At 42.1% G+C, this 18,441-nt stretch overlaps 1 protein-coding gene across 2 annotated transcripts; it reads right to left on the bottom strand.

Annotated features, from left to right (window-relative positions):
- Positions 1 to 698: 698 nt before the first annotated feature.
- LOC143340130 (xin actin-binding repeat-containing protein 1) lies at positions 699 to 7,177 on the bottom strand. Of its 2 annotated transcripts, XM_076761757.1 has the most exons (4): positions 7,134 to 7,177; positions 6,141 to 6,286; positions 5,823 to 5,870; positions 699 to 5,465 (listed from the first exon to the last, which is right to left on the bottom strand). In XM_076761757.1, exons 2-4 carry the CDS (start codon positions 6,201 to 6,203, stop codon positions 699 to 701), a joined length of 4,878 nt encoding a protein of 1,625 aa, XP_076617872.1. In that variant the 5' UTR covers positions 6,204 to 6,286; positions 7,134 to 7,177. The 2 variants fall into 2 exon arrangements, 1 of the variants encoding a protein (XP_076617872.1); XR_013079394.1 differs by lacking the exons at positions 6,141 to 6,286; positions 7,134 to 7,177 and having other exon boundaries at positions 5,373 to 5,429; positions 5,823 to 5,871.
- Positions 7,178 to 18,441: the final 11,264 nt, after the last annotated feature.

The following is an 18,441-nucleotide window of genomic DNA, read 5'->3' as shown; positions in this document are numbered from 1 at the left end:
CTTGTTCAGTTTGTGTTAGAAGTAATTTAGAATTAGACAAAATTTGATTACATTTGTTGATTATTTACATTTGTAGTGATTTAATGCATCTCATATGATTTTCATGTGATGTTGCATCTGAACTTTGTTGGATATGGAATATTTGTTTTTAACTTAGTATTTCATATAAAACCAGTTGCATAGAACAGTGCAGTCAAAATTCAGATCAATTAATTTATTAATATCGGAGTGATTTTTGGCACAGAAATCAATAAATGGGAATAATTGTTCAGTGTTTCTGGTGATTTTCTGTAGCGTATTTTAATATCTCACCTCAATTTCTTCTTGCACTGTTTACAACAGAAGCAAGTTTTGTGAAAAATGTATTTGTCAGCAGTGATTTTTTCCAAAGGATAAACTGTCTTCAGACAGGCTGAGCACATCTCTCGACAAGCTGGTTGAAACTGAAAGATTGTTTTGACAACAGCAAACACAAACGCAATGAAAAGCAATAATGTTTAATTTCAAATGCAAATCAAAAACAGACTGCAGGCTATAAAATAAATCCTCAAACATAAACATAAACGGTAACCTCGTATAAATAAACAACATAATATCTTAGCTAATAAAATTCTGTACATAACTTTATTATTCGGAATATGAAAAACACTCCCAACACGTAGCTAATAGGTAACAAACTGCACCTGTTTGCGAATGATTTAAGGTTTCTGATTGATTGGTAGCCGAACTTCTGGGTACTTGGTGACCTGATATGCAGCCGGACCGACCGCTGCCTGACTTGTGGATGTTTTCGTGTCTGGCTGAGCAGTGATGACGGTGGAGGTTTTGGAAGAGTAAAACCGGTTTCCAAGGCTGTCAGTCCTCTCGTAGTTCTCTGTGACTGTTTTGGTGCCCATAACACTGTTTACCTCACCGTCAGTCTGCACCTCCAGTACACTGAGCTCTCGTTTAGGTTTAGGTGGGTTGTAAGAGGATTGTTTTTGACCTTCTTTTCTCGGGTCCCCTTTTCTGTTTTGAGCAGGGCTGTTGCATGTCAGAGTTTTGGTTGTACGGAATTTCTCCTCTGTCGTTGGGTTGTGCTGACATGTCGGGCAGATTGTGGTCTCTGTTTTATCCGTCTTTCTAGCAGCTGACTGGATGGAGATGAAGGCAGGTGAAGATGGAGGGCTTGCTTGTTGTTTTGCAAAGGCTACTTCGACGCTCGCTGTCTTGGTTTCTGGCTGAACTGTGCTTCCCTGTGCTATAGGGCGTTCCTGTTTTGGCAGTGATTTTGTTCTGCTTGAGCCAATGCTAATTTTGCTAATATTACCAGAGGATGGGGATCCTTGCACTGCCCCTAATGACTCTTTGAACAGGCATGATAAACCAGCAATATCTGAGTCAGATTTCAAAGCAGAGACAGAATAAAGAGCCTTCTTTATGGATTCCTCTATGTCCATGAGTCTGGCTAAAGTCTGTTCTTTTAGATTCATGATTTCCTCACTGGCTCGCTCAAGATCTCCAAAAACATGTGCCATTGAGGACTTGCTTTCAGTGTCTCTTGTTAATGGCAACCTCTCATCTTTGTTTTGTACTTTTACCTTTTTATGTTTGTTTTTTTCAGAGCTGACAACCCAGTCAGGGACGTTCTCAAATACTCCCCTCAGTGACCTTACATCAACCTCACTCGTGTCTTTTTCAATTTCTTCAACTCGACTGAGGATGCTCTGCAGCTCCTCCTGCTTTCGCAAGTTGTCAAAAATTTCCATGGCCGCTGTTATGTTCCCTCTCATGATCTCATCCATGTGAACTGACAGACGCTGTCGGCGTTCATCCTCTGTCTCTGTTCGTCCTTTCTTTTCCCGCATCTCAACTTTGCTTTCTTGTTTCATTTCTTTCTCATGCTCGTCTGTGCTGTCAGCAGTTTGTCCACATGTGTTTAGGTTATAGCACGATGGACTGGTTACAGTTTGCTGTGGCTCCTCAGCCATATGTGCAGGAATTGAGGATTTCTTATCTCCACACATGTGTTTTGGGTTTTTGTTGTCAGGCTGAGCAATCTTTACCCTTTTTGGCTTTACAGGAGCATTCTTAACAGAAAACATCTTTTTACCTCCAAATTTCTTGCACGCTTCATGAAAATCTACATGGCTTTCATCTTTTTCATTCATATCCTCTTTGACTGGGAAGTCCTGGGTTTTTTTCTCTTCTGCTGTGACATTTGTCACCTGTTGTTGATTAATGATATTCTTATCTGTGTTATCACTTTCCAAGGTAACAGCTGGACCTTGGACTTGATGCCTCACTTCAGTTTCCTGAGACATTGGTATAGTTTCATCAAAAGGCTCATTTCTTTTAAGATCCACTGAATCAGGTCCTGAGTTTGCATTACTGTTAATCTTGAACAGATGTTGCTCATGTTCATCCTTGGTTGATTGAATGTCTCTTTGTTTCACTTTCAAATGCTCAGGTTTAGGCGGGATGGCTGGTTTTTGACCAACAGGCCTTTTGCTTTTCTCTGAGATGGCTGGTTTATTGAGTGTTTCACTTTGGCTTGGGAGCTCTGCATTGACTGGAGTCACTTGTTCTTTGGAGACCTCTTGTCTCAGTGGTGCTTGAGTTGATTTAGGGTCAGTCACGGGGCAAAGCTCCTCCTTAGTGGGCTTTTGATTTGACACTGCATCCACATTTTGAGAGCTTTCTTTGTGAGGTTTGGAAGAGTTTCTATATATCATAGCTGCTCTGAAATCTCCTCGACTGACATTGATGTTAGATCTCTCCAAGGAATTCATAGCTGCTTGAAGTTTACCTTTAAAAACAACTTCCTCATCCTCTGGCTGTGCAGCTGTTGTTTCTGAACTGTTGCTGCATATGTCAGTAGTTTGCTCTTTTTCAGAATTAATGTCTTTGTGGTGAGTCTCTATATTCTTGTGTTGGCAGCGTGATTTATGCTCTGAGGTGATGTTGATGGTGTTGATTGATGGGACTTCATCCCAACTTGGCTTCAGGCATGGGTCCTCTTTTTGGTCCACATTTTCTTGAGGTAATTTTGCTTCTGTTGAGTGTTTGACATTCCCTGCTGTAACTGAGACAACAGGTTCCTTAGATGATTCTTGAACAAGGAATTCCTTTTTTTCTTGTGATGACTGATGCAAAGATTTGGCCTCAATTGTGGCCTGTTGGAGGCTATGTATTGCAATTTGGAGGCTTGAGATCTCATCATTATCATCTACCACCTCGACTAATTCAGCCTGGTGGACCCTGTCGTCATCCAGTAGGTATGATCCCTGTGGGGCAACTGTAGAGTTGCAAGCTTCTTTTTGTGTTTGGACACCACTCTCCCCAAAGGTATTCTTTGTTTGCCCATGGGAGAATACCCCAATATTGCATTCTGTAGAGGGCTGGCTCTTTCCAAGTGGCACATTTTGACCTTTAAATGCACAAGAAATGGTGGTAGATTGGGCAAGATTTTCGTATAGATTTTGTTTTGGTTGGGGTGGTCTTTGATCTCCGGAGAACATGTTTTTTAGTCTCTTTACATCCACTGGGACCCATTCTGAAGTATTCTCCTCTGCCTGATCGGATCTCTTTTCATGATAAAGCTCCATGCCTGGTCCAGCCACATTTTGGCAACCTGGTTCTTGTTCTTGCACTGTTGCCTCAGCTTGAAGACTTTTCAAACACTCCAAATCTCCCTTTTCAATACAACTCTTGAACAGTTTCACATTGCCTGTTACTGTGATTTCAGGCCTTATTGATCCTTGGCACGTTTGATCTTCAGAAGTTTCTAGAAGGCAGCTAATGGTTGATTCAATAGCGCCTTTTCTTAGTCCTTGATTGTCTTTTTTTCTCACATCACCTCTTTCTGGCTCTGGTTCATCATACACTACATCTTCTGAAAGACAGTAACTTTTCACATCTTCCTCGTCAAAATAACTGAAGAGAGAGTAAACAGTGACTTCAGCACATCTGCCCACATCCTCCTGGATTATCACCCCTTTCCTCAGAGAGTTATCTTGATTGAGAATATCCTCAACAACCTGAACGAAATTGGCAGTTTTAAACTCTGTGTCTTGGTTGGTATTGAAGTGATGCTGGCGCACAGGTACATTCACCACTGTTGCCTCCATACTGCCTTTACTGTCCTCCTTTAGGTAAATGATGCCACGCTTCAGGTTTGTCCGTGGTAGCAACTGGAGTAAGAGGTTTTGTGCACCACCTTCAGTCACCTCATCATAATTTATCTTCGGCCCGCTCTCTAATAGTGTAAATTTGGCCTTTTTAGCAATCATTGTCTCATTCACCTCAATGATTGAGCCACTTGAATGTATGGCATTAATGTGATGAAGGGAATTCAGTGTTTCCTTGATGTTCTCCACCATTGTCTCAACTTCATCCTTGTTCTGATGCCTAATTTTGTCAAATGGCATTGATTCAAACAAATTGGCTCTGTACTTGACATTAGCTATTGGGTAGTGCTGAGCTGCCCCGTCTCCTGCTGGGCTTTGGGATTTTGATGGATGCACAAAGGAATGCTCTCTTTCTATGTTTGTTTGGATAAATGGATTGTTTTCAAAAAGAGCTGCACTCGTTTTGATTAGTTTTTCTGCATCAGGGGGGCTCATAGGCCAATCCTCAAAGAGTGTCTCACCTGTAGAGACCTCTTCCCTACCAGAAAACTGATGGTCAGTGCTTTGACCAATGATAGGAACACATGGCCCTTGATTATGGAGCTGAGCTGTCAAACCAAGACTTTTGGTACATGCATTACTTTTGTTTTCATTGTGTAGATTCTCTTTTCTTGCCTCCTGTTTTTGTTTTGGGACTGCCCCTGTCTGATCCCCAGAAATAGAAACTTTCCCCTGGAACTTAGGATCTGGATTTAGTCTGGATGTGTTCACAGACTGACTCTCAAATATCCTTCTGGTGGCCTGAACATCTATTCTTATCATATCCTCCTCACACAGATTGTGAGGATCTATCCTGGAACCCAATGTTTTGTCATCCTCCAAAATGCCTTTAACACTTTCACTGCATGGCCTTTCTTCATGTTCCTCAGATACAGCTGATGTTTTACTGACATCGCCTTTTTCCGCTGTTCCCTCTGCCATCTGCCCCTTGGGGGTGCAACGAGATACTTTGTCACCCAAGGCACAGTTCTCAAATATCAAGCATCTTGAAAGGACTTCTCCCTCATATCCAGTTCCACCAGTTGTCAAACCAGTCTCTGAGCTTAAAACCTCAGCAAGCTCCTCATCCACAACATCATCCAACATCTGCAGTTCTGGGTGAGTGTGCTTCAGGAGTCTCCTCAGCTCACATTTCTGCCGCTGCTGGTATAACTTTCCCCGTTGTAAATGTGCCCCAGAGATGTCTTCTGGCCCTGACTGATGCCTGGTTGAAGGAAGTGGATGGAGGTCGTCTTTGCTCTGTTGGAAGTCTTCAGCCATCTTTGAAGAACAAAGCAACGTTCTCATCATTGAGTCCTTTGTAACTGAGTTATCCAGTAAATATCATGCTCCAGACTGTGCAGACATGCTTACGGCAATGAGAGCGATATGTTACCTTCATCAAGCCAACTTATTTGCTTTCCACATGCCAGGTGTCAGTGGGTTAGCAGACCTCCAAAGCAACTTGGAGATTCCACCGCAAATGCAACCACAATTATAAATAAAATAAAACACAGAGTGGATGGCATCCATTCACAGCTGTTTCTGTCTTTCAAGGAAAAACAAGCATTTGGTTCTTGAGCCATATGGTGTATGATAGTGTGGAAGATTATATTATTGTGACAAATCTAACACACATCTTCATGCAAATTACCCAGTGAAATGTTACCCTACCTTGGTTAGTTTGACTCCTCTCCCAGATTCAGATGACTGATCTTGTGCCTGGATAGAAACAGTAATCATTTCAGGTCAGGTTAACTTGTGTCATACTGTATGATGCCTTACTGGAGACTGCCAAGGATCACACACTGTCAGTGTCAGTGCAGCTGCCAATCTTCTTTGTGAAACATGTTGCCCCAGTGTACGTGCATTGCTGGACTGTATATTTGTAAAATTAGATTACTATCTGGATTATTTTTTTGTGGTTTTGAAAAAATCAAAGAAATCCAGGACTAGAAAGAAAGACAGCAGACAGAGCTGACAGATGTTTACCGGTTTTAAAAGACTCTGTGTTGATTCCTGAGGTGCCACCTTTGACAGATAGAGAGCTGACATAGCTTTGACCGAGACACACGGTTTCTCCTTGATTTGGGTGAAGGAGCTGTCTCTGAAATCTGCTACTGACCTCCTCTTTTCATCTGCAGAGACATCAGACACAGCAGGTTTAATGTTTAATGACGCAAGTTATACTGTGTAGTACTTTTAAAAAGGTCCTAATCAGGGCTCTTTGTTGATGTTGACAATGGTATCAAGCACTTAAAAATGTGGCATCAAATTCATCACATGGGACAGAAGTGGTTGTAATTTTGTGTTCACTTTGTTGACTGTCACAGCACCATGTGACTAAAAGACAGGCAATTTAATATTTTTTTTAATAATATGCAGGTAAATTCTATGTTCCCATCCCTGTCACTAAACTGCTCGTTTAAAGTTAGAAATTTAGGGTAACAGCTGCCATGTGGTCGAGTTATAAATGTACCACTTGTGGTGGAGAGGGACAGATACCTGACTCCACTGACACAAATACTGAGCGTTAAAGGACAGTCAAGTCACCGCAGCTATAGTTGACTAAGCATAGGAGAGCAAAAGTAAATACACATATGTTTTAAAATTGTTTATGGAAGTAGAGACAGTAAATCAATAATCCTTGAGCAGCTGGAGCACACGGCAAAACATTATGTGGTACAAAGGGAGAACTCTTCAAGATGAGGATTTGGTGAATTCTGACCACAACATGTAGGTCAACCTCCAGTGATATTAAAGTCTCCACGCTCCACATAGCTGCTAAAACTATCAATCACAGGTAGTTTTAGTTCCCCTAATTTACTCTGTATTTTAAGCTTTTAAGAGTAGGCACTTTTTTTTTTTTTTTTTTTTTTTTTTAGAGTACGTGCCATATAAAATGCTGGTAAGACTGTTTCTACTCAGCAGACACTGAATATTCTCTAGTTTTCCCATTTGATCAAAACACAAATCTGTACTCACAGAAACTGAACAGCTCCCAGTTCCTCTGGCCTGCCTGTCCTCTTATTTCTGTTCAGTCTTTGTGAACGTTTTTAGGTCTGATTTCCAGTCTGGCAGTGGTGCCTCTGCCACACTCGGTGGCTCCCTCTCTCTGTCTCGTTCCTGCCCTGGTGACAGCTGACCCTTTCACCCTCCTGCACTTATTCAGGACTTGCAGCATGTCGGCTATTTCTGGCCTGTTGTGGAGTGGCCTACTCTGCCCACACCAGGTTGAGTCAATCACGGCTTCTTGCACAGTCACTGTGTGAATATTCGTCTCCATTTCCCCTCTTCGCTTTCATTCATGCCATCCACAGCTTTGACCTGAGTCACAGAGGACTTTCCAGGCAATGTTTACCAGGCGAGCCGGCCTCTTGTGCAGGTTTTTTCAGTTGCATGAGGGTATAGGCTAAGAACTGTGATGTTATGAGAAGCTAAACATGTTATTGTGGTGGATCAAAAAGCAAAAGATGTTTGGTATTACTTTATTTTATAGATGAGTAATTCCTTCTGATGTTACAGAAAGAAATCTGTGTAATCTGGTGCTAATTATAAGGAAAACACGACTTCTTGAAAGAACCGCTCCATTTATACTCACTCTATTGTTCGTTTATTATTCATGTAGTTTTGTAAAAACTTTTTTCTTCATATGTGTTGAATTCATGCCTGTAGACAAATTTCACATTTTTGCATGTTCAGCTGACAAGCTGTGCACTGACTAAAAGACTCTCTATGCTAGCAATAAATTTGAATGTATTAATACTAATTGAGCACTCTGTTTTCTGTGGAATTTGGGCTGAAATACATTGTTAATTTCAGGAAATTTCCTGGGAAATTATTTGGAAATTAAAGACAATGTTATATGTGTGTTTCTCAGTCAGTAAGTCATGTCCATTAACCCACGCACAGTACCTTTGAACAAGTCTTGTGGTGTTCGACTTTGCACCATGCTGTCCTTATGAATCCCCTTCCCCCCAGCCTTGTGAGGGCTGTTCTCTGCTACAGTATCTCATTTGGTTTTATCAGCTTTTTCCTGGAAGTGTATACATGTAGTTAAGTGTAGTTAATTTGTAGATGATTTTATTATTGTTACATATGCTTTATGACTGGGCTTTTTATTATTTGTTGTGTTTTTTTTAATGTTTATTCTGTCTGCCAGGCAAATGTCCTTCACCAAACAATAAAACATTTTCATCAAAGTTCTGCTGATAACTAATCAGTAGAGAGAGCGCTTAAGCATTCATTTAGCAGATTTATTGTACAGCAGATAGGAAGAACTAGTGGTCAGGTTGGCGGTTCCTCGCATGCTTTAATGAACGCTGTCTGGTACTCACCACCTTGAGAGGCTGCAATTTTTTCAAAATCAATACCCCCCGTTGTTTTTCTCCTCTCCATGCGGGTCTGATTCACCACCTAGCGAGAGAAATAATGAACTGTCACTGCTACTAAGCAGACCTGCATCTGTCGATGTGACAGTACAAAGTCCTGATTCTATTTTTGGAAGTAACATTATGGATTTGACAGAAACTTGATGGTTTCAAGTTAAACAAGCGCTGAAAATGAATCTGCCATCAGTCCCATAATGATCAAGATGCATCTGCATACGCACACTTACACTAGATGACAGCTAAATGTAAATGAAATATTTTACTGATGTTTTCTGACGCTTGTTTTCTTTAGTAATATTTGTAAAAAGAGTCGCACAAGTAAATATTTTCTATACTCATCAGTCAAGAAACACAAAAAACTCTCGTTTTGACCTATTAAAAATTGGACCATTAAGCTAACAGTGAATTTACCTTTTGCGTCACATGATCATGTTTTGCATCATTAACTGGAGCATCAGCAGGAATTTGGGTCTTCTGTTTCTCTGCAGGGCCCTTTACCTTCTCAGCCCCTCTATTCATGGCCAGCATGGTGTCTGCTGCCTTGTAAGGTGATGGGGAACTTGCAGCTCTGAAACTGCTCTTGGCCTTGTTTTGAGCGGCTGCCTTCGACTCGAACAGAGCCTTCAGGGTCTCGATGGACACAGCGCTGGTTTGAAGGCTTCCTATTGACTGAGTGCCGACCAAATTGGTCTTGGCTCGAGACTGTTCCCTCTCGTTATTCCTCCACATCAGAGCTTCCAGATGAGTCTCTGTAGTCTCCTGAAGAGATGGAGTTGTCTGACAGTGACACAGGAAAAAAAAAAAGCAGCATTCAGCTGTATTGATTATTCTTCCCATGGCGATGATGTTTGCAAACAGCTCAGAAATGTCATGTAAAGTGCTCAGATGCTTTGGCTTTGCTTCACCATTATTTACCAAAGTTTCTTGAATGGAAGCACTCACTTCCACTGTAGTTTCATACCTGCTAAATAACACAAAAGCTATATGAATCATCTATGGAGGCACTGCATGCAGATGGTTATGGAGGGTTGGACTATGTGCTTTGTTGTCACATATGCACAAAGAGTGAGGAAGGTGATTCTTCTCTCACCTGGCAACTAGCTGGGACACAGATTTTGTCTTGTTTTGCAGCCTTGCATCTGTCCAGGTGGGCAGGTCACATGACGGGTGGATGCTCCTCAGTGACTGGGCGCGCCTCAGGTTGCTCTTCCATTCCGTGACCAATCACGTCACAGCAGCACACAGTTTGCAAATAACGATATCCCCTAATGTACATGATGGATAATCAATGATCATTAATACCTTTTCTCTGAGGATCAGCAGAGCCTGAAATCATAGTCTGTTAATTCTTTAATTCTAGCAATAAATGTTGTTTTAGCCATCATCTTAACACCACCAGTGAGCATTTTAGCTGCTCGAGGAGCTTCACATTCTTCCACTAACTTGTAGAAGTAGCAGGTTACAGCATCAATAATGCATCGCCCTTGATGTCATGCAGGAGGAAGTCATGCGATTTTACAGCAATGCAGAAGAGTGCGATAACTCCTCAATGTAGAGATAAAAACCAAGGTGTCGGACTACATATAGGAAATTTAGAAGAGAATCGTTACCTCACAGATGTCCATGTTCCCTGTGACCATCAGAGACACTCCTGCAGCATCACAAGACTTGCACACGATGTGAAGCGTTTGTGAACAAAGTCCTTTTTCTTCCTCATTACCACACACTGTGTAACACAATCTATGAAAAAGTCTACTAGCAAACAATAGGATATCAGTGGCCAAAACATTGGTAAGTAATGTAGACTGCATCTGCAGCGTTCATCTCAAGTACAGAAGCTAATGTTGTTACTTAAATCAATTATCCAATATCCCCATTTCGCTCTGTATCAAACATCTGTTGTCATTAGCGAGTGTTTTCTCTCCCATGAGAGTTTTCAGGAGAATCCTTGATGTTTAACGTCAGGTCAGACCTCCAGAGCTCAGACGTAATTGCCTGATCTTTGAGCAGCAACACAACATCCATTAAGATAAAATGAGATTAACTTTATTGATCCTGAGGGGAAGTCATTACAGCGTTTAAGAGTAGGACAGAGACAAAGAACAACGAACGCGAAATATTTTAAATCGAGAGAATTATGATAAGATGTAGCTCTGTTGCTTTGAGAGCATCTTGTGTGGGTTGAGTCTTGAGAGATACTGATTAACAGAGATTCTCGGGTTACAGCTTTACAATGCAGTTTCAAAGCATATGAGCACTGTTAATGTACAATGCCTAAGAGTTAATGTACAGTGTGTGCTTCATTGTATTCTATCAGGACAATTTCTAAACCAGACAGGGAAACATTTCCTAACTCCCGAACATTTGGAAATAATCACATGTAAGTAGATTATCACTGGTTTCAACAGTGCTTAAGACACAGCATGCATCACGTCAACTGCTTGTAATGTTTGCTCTCTTCCTGTATTCCCAAATAGTGCTTATTCTGAAACACCATGTACATTCAGGTGCGCTCAGATCGTTTTAAGGAACTAGAAGGAACACTGAAATAGGTTTGTATGATAAATGCTGCTTACTCTTGCAAGCTTGGGTACAAAACTGCACCCCTTGAGGCCCTTGTGACTGGGTGTGTGGCTCGAGGACACTCCAGTAAGGTGAATGCAAAAACATCATCAGGTTCAGTTCTGTGCTCTCTCACTTTTGAGATTTGCATAGCACTTTCCTAATAAATCATTGCTACCAGAAACAGCAACAAAAAGACCAGAAACAAAGAGTAAATCTGGCACACGCTTCTGGAAAAGTTTGACATGACTTGACTGCAAAACTCTGAAGATCTGGAATGTTATGGTTGGTGCAAATTCCCTTTTTAAGTCTGAGTCCCACTTTGAACGCCCCGTTCGTAACAGCCTGGATACACCACTGCAATTAGACAATTATTTTTTACTGCTTCTTTTAAAGCAGGGCTGCCCAAAGTGGGGCCCACGGACCAGCTTTGGCCTGTTAGAAGGCTCTGTTTGGTCTGCCAGATGTTTCTTGCTAAGATACGTAAAACTGTAATGTATTTTAATTTATTTTTTGCCATTTCTGCTGTTTTTGTTATTGATAGTGACAGCAGGAGACAGGCAGGAAAGGTATACAGAGAGAGAGGGAATGACGTGCAGCAAAGGGCTCAGGGTGCTGCTGCAAGTCAGACCTGGCAACCCTCCAGTTTTCCTTGAATTCTCACATATTTTACTCTTCTCTCTTGCTGTACCTCCATTTAAATATTTCCCCGTACATCCCCCATATTTTTAACCTTTTTAACCTGGCTGTAACCTTGACGGGAGGCCTAACTGCCTACCTGATGTGTTTGCTACTTTCCCTTCTTGTACAGCAGGTGGCAGTATGTAGAACATTAGCTCATTCACTCAAACAGCACCGGCCACCTGTAGTTAATGAAGAGCAACATCCATCAGTCGTGCTCTTTTTTTCTTTTTTTTTTCTTTTTTTTACAAAATGGCGCACAGATTTTAATGTATCACACAGAGGGAGGATCGATATGAGCCAGCATGACAAATCTGCAAAGCATAAGTGCACCCATGAGGCACAGGGACATGCTTCGCCAGTGATTGCATTTAAAGTATTGCTATCACCCATTTTCATCATCACCCTCTCCACCAATTGCTTCACTGCCAGTAGCCTCCCTCAAAATCACAACTGAAGCATAATGTGTAAGTAATGTGGTCCAGATTGGAGGGCTGGAAAATTTCCCTCATTTTCAAATCCCAGTGTTGACAGGTAGCAATAAGGACACCTGGATGCCTCTAATCAAAAAATAAAATCTGATATAAATCATTGTTTTATTTTTGTGTGGTAAAAATGGCCTTTAAATATGTAGAATCCCTAATTATTTATTATTTTTCATAATCTGAGCACAGCCAGCATATCGGCACTTTGCAAAGGAAACCAGTCAAGTAGAGAACTTGGCATCTTTGTACCATTTTGCGTGCTTGTTTGCTTTTGGCCCTTGGCCCACAATTATGTTTCGGTTTTGGCCCTCCGAGGTGAAAAGTCTGGGCACCCCTGTTTCAGAGGTTCTTAGTTCTTAGATTAGATTTCAGCTGGCTGGGGTTCAGCCGTTCCAGACAGCCAGCGAGGAAACAAGTGGTGTGGGAGTTCGTCTCCACCCAGGAATTCCAAGACCTGCTGACCCTCAGGGATCAAGTAAGAGCAGCAGGAAACTCTGCTCCCTCATGACCTCGCTGACTACACCAACCCCAACCAGACTCCCCCTGACACATGCTGCAACAAAACCGCATCAGCTAAGAAATGCGTACTCCGCTGCAGCTTTTCTGGGCTTGAACGTTAAACGAACTAAATACATATTACCCGTCGTGACATTCAGCTTTGTGGGCCGCATACTGGCGCTGTAATTATTATTTTGTTTCTGGCTGGTACTGCATAGTATAATCACAGTGCTGATGTGCATATGGAAGCTTTTTCCATATGTGAAATGATAGGGGGGTTTGATAATGATGCTATCATGTGGTGAAATATCTTTACCGCAGTAAAACCATGGAGGGCTGGATTAGTGCATTGACACAAAAGCTAAAAACTAAAACTAGAAAAGAAAAAGAGAGAAAATGTCCGAATGTTATTTAAAATGAAATCAACTGCACATCCCATAAACTTGGAACTGACAGCTCTACGGGCAGTTTTGGAGAGTGCTGTAACTTACTGAAATGCTGACATTAAAGCTGCATTAATTGATTTTGGCCACTTGGGGGCAACAGAACAAGCTGAAAACACAACATTGACATACTGTCACCATATTTACAGTTTTTGATGTTGTTATTATTTAAGATAGAAATTACATGTTTGTCTCCAGTACATGGTGGCTATAGTTACTCATTAGCTATGATTTTCAGGTGTTAAGATTTGTGAGATAAACCCATAAATTAATCAAATCAGTATTTCCAGTTAACTTTACAGCAGACAAATCCATTTTACTCAATCTGAACACAGCTTTTGTCATCATCCTTTATCTGGGTTTCCCTCTGTTTCACGCATTTGTAAAATGCAGTGGAAGTTTGAGACAATAGAAGCTTTTGTCAGCGCCCAGAATTCATATTCACTCTCTTTAGTCTTGCTTTCTGTTAATCAGCCTTCAGACAAAGAGAGAGCAACACAGCAGCACACACCCCTGGGGCAAAAATGGGAGATTCAGCCTGGCTGTCTCCCCCTCCTCTGCCCCTCCTCTGACTACAACCCTCATCCCTCCCTTCAAAACCCACTCCTGTCTCTGTCTCAGAGGCACTGGAGAGATGAAAGGGAATATGCAATGTGCCGCCTTTTGACTGTGAACTGTGCAGTGTTATTAGGGGGAAGTTTACTGGCCTTGTCTGCGTTTTAAGCACACTTGCGTACACCAGCCAGCTGTTTTAGAGGGAGGATCCCGGCTGGTTGGAAGGAGACTTAAATACCAGCGGATTACACTCTGTGACTGGTGAAGAGCTGCAAAGAGGAGAGCGTGAACACACTCACAGATGCATCTGTTTCACTTCCTGTGTTTGAATGTGTAAAAACAGCCATGAGAATGGACTGGCCTTTCCTATTGCATATGCATAACATTATGAGCTTGTCCAGCAGGGGGCGGTAAAGACCACATAAACTCAGTGCTCTGTATTGTCTTGCCCACATTTGGGTTATATGGGAACATTACAGTGGGGCCATTCGAGGCCAAACTGGGTTATTTCAGTGCACCAAAATAACCCAGAATGTACAGCGGTGAGAACAGAGACCAGACAGTTGAGGAAGATAAGGTCATAACTGCTCAAGCGTTTCGCCTGTGATGCAAGCATAACCATATTTGATCACAGACAGTAAAATCAATTTATCTGCAGCACTATTCTGTCTCATCATGTGCTGGAGACAAATTCTGTCATCATAAGGCATTTAAGGTCCGTTACCTCACTCGACCCTGCTGCGGCTTCTCATTTCTACAGCATCCTGTCTGCATTGCACATGCCAGTCTGAGGTCTGCAGTGCTTTACAGAGCATGTGATACTGGATGACGTGTTGGACGTGAGTGACACACACACACACACACACACACACACAAACACAAACACACGCCATGCACCACGCATCTCACAGGGCCGGCAGTCATGAGTTTGCCCGTGATGGCTAATATGTATGCATCATGACACAGAGGGCAGGCACAGTGTGTGTGACTCAGCAGTGGTGTGTGTGTGTGTGTGTGGGTGCGGGTGTGATTCATGCTGCTGCTACTAGTGATACTGCCCAACATGCAATTGAGGTAATCTAGTTGGTTTTCATTCAGAGAACTTTCGAGAAAAAAAACACTCTCGTCATTTGTGAATGTGGGAGAAAGCGCTTATTTTTTCAATTTGCAATGTTCATTAAATAACTCTGCAGCTATTAGATGCTGTTCATAACTTAATCAGTTTGGTGTAGCTTTGCTTATTAGACTAATCACACTGAAAAAGTAATTCTTCAAATCAGTTTTGGCTCATGTAGGAATGTCTTATTTATTCATCAGTCATCTCTCAGCCAGATTACTTTGATGCCAAGATTTGAGCCCAATTAGTTAGAAATGTCCCATCTGTAGTCTAGAAACAGACCACCCCTGAAGAGGCAAAAGCATGCAGCATAACTAGTACTAGAGGAAGCACAATTTAATTTACTGGTTTTTCTTTTTGCCCTAACTATTAATTAATTTATACTCTAATGTCTAACTTTAATACTCCTTGATTTTGGGTTTTTACTCGTTAAAAATGAAGTGCCAGACCGACAGTATGTAAAAGTGTTTTTCCAGTCTCGTGCCAAAAAGATTGAGGCATATTTCCCTCAGTCTGCTGTACAGTATGTACAACTACTCACTGCCTGAATATCATGCATATGCATTACATAAATAATGCAACATATTTCAATATTTTAAATAGGAGTTCCAACGTTTGCGATGTGCGACAGTGCTATAGATGATATATGTCATGTATGCAGGACATTATCAGTTATTAGCGAATGCATCAGTTCTGTCTCAATATGCATCCTCTTGTGTTCATCTGTTCCTTGTGACGCTTGACGTAAGAGCAAATGTTCAGTGTATGGATCCAAAACAGAAGCAGACAGAGAGCAGATGAGGGTTCGCTGCAGTGTGTGTGCTGCCAAATGTTAAAATATGGAGGATGCATTGGACGGCTGAGACTGAGAAGAAAACTTTGCTTTTTGTTACCTAACACACGTTTTTATTTTGATAGATTCACAGTTGCTGCACCTGACAATGACCTGACTGAACTGAGACTTAACCCTTGATGCAATTTGCACATGTGCTGCCTGCTCATGTTATGCTGAACCATTAGTGAACATGGAAAATTCAACATGTTACTGATCCTCTGCAGAGGCATCAAGTCAGATGTGAAAAACCATCATAAAGTGCATCTGAGCCTTACATATGGCTGCATAAACCATTCTGCCAAAGGCAAGAAAAGACTACTGAATGTCTGAGGCAACAGTGGTGGCAGAGATAATTACACTGATTATGTTTAAGATGTTGGATGAATAGATCATTATGACAAGAACTTTGTAAAGTTAATTAATCTGTGACAGGGGAGAAGACAGTATTATCAGCTCAGATAATCTACAAAAACAAAATTTCCTTTCTTGTTTTCACTGTGTTTTAGGTTACAGCGCTGTTATTATTGAGATTTATTAGTGCTAACAATGCAATTAGCAAAACACCAGTGTAATGTGCTAATGCATTATGCCCTAGAAAACACAGTTCTTCATGTTTTTAACTCAGGTTTGAGAATATATTTCACATCCTCACATATTTATGAATCCCTCTGCTGCTGGTTGCTGCTGGCTAGTTCTTCATTCTTCCCCTCGCAGAGAAAAGTGAGGAGGAGGAAGAGAAACAAGACGAGGAGGAATGAAAAGAGCAAGATAAAGGTGTATATATTTATCCTTTAGCTGAGTCACAAATCAAAGAAACTACTGGAGAGAAGCTGAGGCTTGAAAGGAATCACCGAGCTTTCTGTGTGCAAGACGGAGCCCCTGTGCTGAGCTTACAGCACATTTTACATTAAGATTTTAGTCATTTGATTGACTTTTATTGAGGATTAAATCCTTAGTTCACCGAAATCACAAGCAACCAATAGCAGGAGTTGACACAAACTCAGACAATATTCCCATGTCCACAGAGATAAAACAAGATAAACTCGCTTTTGTTCTGTTGTCAGAGAAACTACATTGTTTGGCTGTTTTTCTTGCCCATAATTGACTGTAATTAGGTGTAGCAGCTCACCCAGGCTGCGTCATGTTTTGGGGAGCAGCGAGGGAAACCAAACAAAACTGAAGCTGAGTTTTACCAAAGTATTTTTCAGCTCATTTGTTCTCAGCGCCTGATGGACGGATCTAAGTGGGAATCTATGTGTCATTGGGAAAGTGTATTCTTTCCAGCCTTCTCCCGGCACATGGCTATGATTTGCTGGAACACTCCCTCTCTCCTGCGAAGAACATGAGCTGTGCTGAGCAGCAGAACACTGTGTGTGTTCTCTGTCCCTGTGCATGTTTTTCTGCAGGTGTGTGTGTTGTGCCTGAGGGGGAACGTGCTTTGGTACAGCTGAGTGGGAGTGACTATGACCTAACCCGTCCCCTTTTTGTCCATATGAGGCCGAGCAAGCCCCGCCTGTCTCGCTGTGGCCATGCAGAAGGCGGCGGCGAGCCTGCCTGCATGTGTTTCTGTGTCAGCGAGAGTGCACGTTTCACACATGTGACCACCGTGGAGGCAGCCGGAGCTCTAAGCTGCTTTGCGAGGCTTAGGAGGGCAGCCGCTCGCTGGCTACTCAGAGGGCTGTGTTTGCTACATGCCTAGAGGGGGTGACGGCATAGCTGAGCACTGGAGCATGGTGCCCAGGGTTTCACATAACAATGCAGGGTCAGGGGCTGCCCACGGAGGCACTGCACTGAACTGTACATGGTCACAAACACAGCTCTTGTTCGGCAGTCAAAGAAAGTGACAGCATTAATCTGTCAATGGGTCTGAAAGTATTTATCTTTCCTTGCTTGATTAACCCATGAAAGGGCCTCTTTTTATTGATGAGGAAAATCTTTGCAAGGGTCTCTAATTCATTTGATACATTTTAGTGGTTAGCGATATTTAAATATTCTTCTTTGTTGCAATCTGTGCTCATGAAGCTGAAGTGTGAGCGCATGGAAAAGCAGGTTAAACTCTGACACAGTTTCTCAACTTACTTTAGTCGAGGATGATTAATTGTGCTGCAGATGTACTGTACAAAAAAAAAAAAAGGAAAAAAAGGCACATACGCACATGCAGTGTACCCGTCTGTGCAGAATGTGTCCTGCAGGACTTAATGTTCCCTGCTGTTGATATCACACACATGCACACACTCTCCCTCTCTCTAGACTCAGTCCATGTTGAGAGCTGGAATATCAGGTTTCCTGTCTTTGTGCAGAGTTTGTACTCACAGCTTCACCTTTGTTCCTCCTCTGTCAGCACACAGCAGCAGCACTGCATCAGGGCACTCTCTGCTGCTGCTGCTGCTGCTCTCTAAGCATATACCCACCCAACCGCTGTCAGTGGATTTAAGGTCAGGAGATAATAATCACAGGGAGTTAAAACCACCTTTTTATGCATTTGGATAACTGGTGGCACAGCAGCAACAATGAATCCTAAAAGTGTTTTAATGAGATTTTCTGGGTCTGTTTTGCATACAGCCAGAGCATTTGGTGCTTGGTGTGCGGCTCATTCATGGTTTCATTCTGTGAAAATGTACGACTGTTGTTTCTACGCATTCCCCCTCTGCTGTGGAACCCCAGATGACCCTGCTGTGGCGCCAGTAGAGGCTGGGCACTGTGAAGGAGGAAGAGGAGGAGGAAAG

Source organism: Chaetodon auriga, chromosome 21, assembly GCF_051107435.1.
Source record: "Chaetodon auriga isolate fChaAug3 chromosome 21, fChaAug3.hap1, whole genome shotgun sequence".
In the NCBI taxonomy this organism is placed as follows: domain Eukaryota; kingdom Metazoa; phylum Chordata; class Actinopteri; order Chaetodontiformes; family Chaetodontidae; genus Chaetodon; species Chaetodon auriga.
The sequence above is the reverse complement of the archived record's forward strand: the minus strand, read 5'-3'. Positions and strand labels throughout refer to the sequence as shown.

Bases quoted from the DNA above. Each gene is read 5' to 3' on its own strand.
- LOC143340130 (XM_076761757.1), bottom strand. From the start codon at position 6,203: ATGTCAGCTCTCTATCTGTCAAAGGTGGCACCTCAGGAATCAACACAG. The intron at 5,871-6,140 runs GTAAACATCTGT...GTTTCTATCCAG, and splicing joins CACAGAGTCTTTTAAAACCG to GCACAAGATCAGTCATCTGA. The intron at 5,466-5,822 runs GTAGGGTAACAT...TCAGTTACAAAG, and splicing joins GAGGAGTCAAACTAACCAAG to GACTCAATGATGAGAACGTT.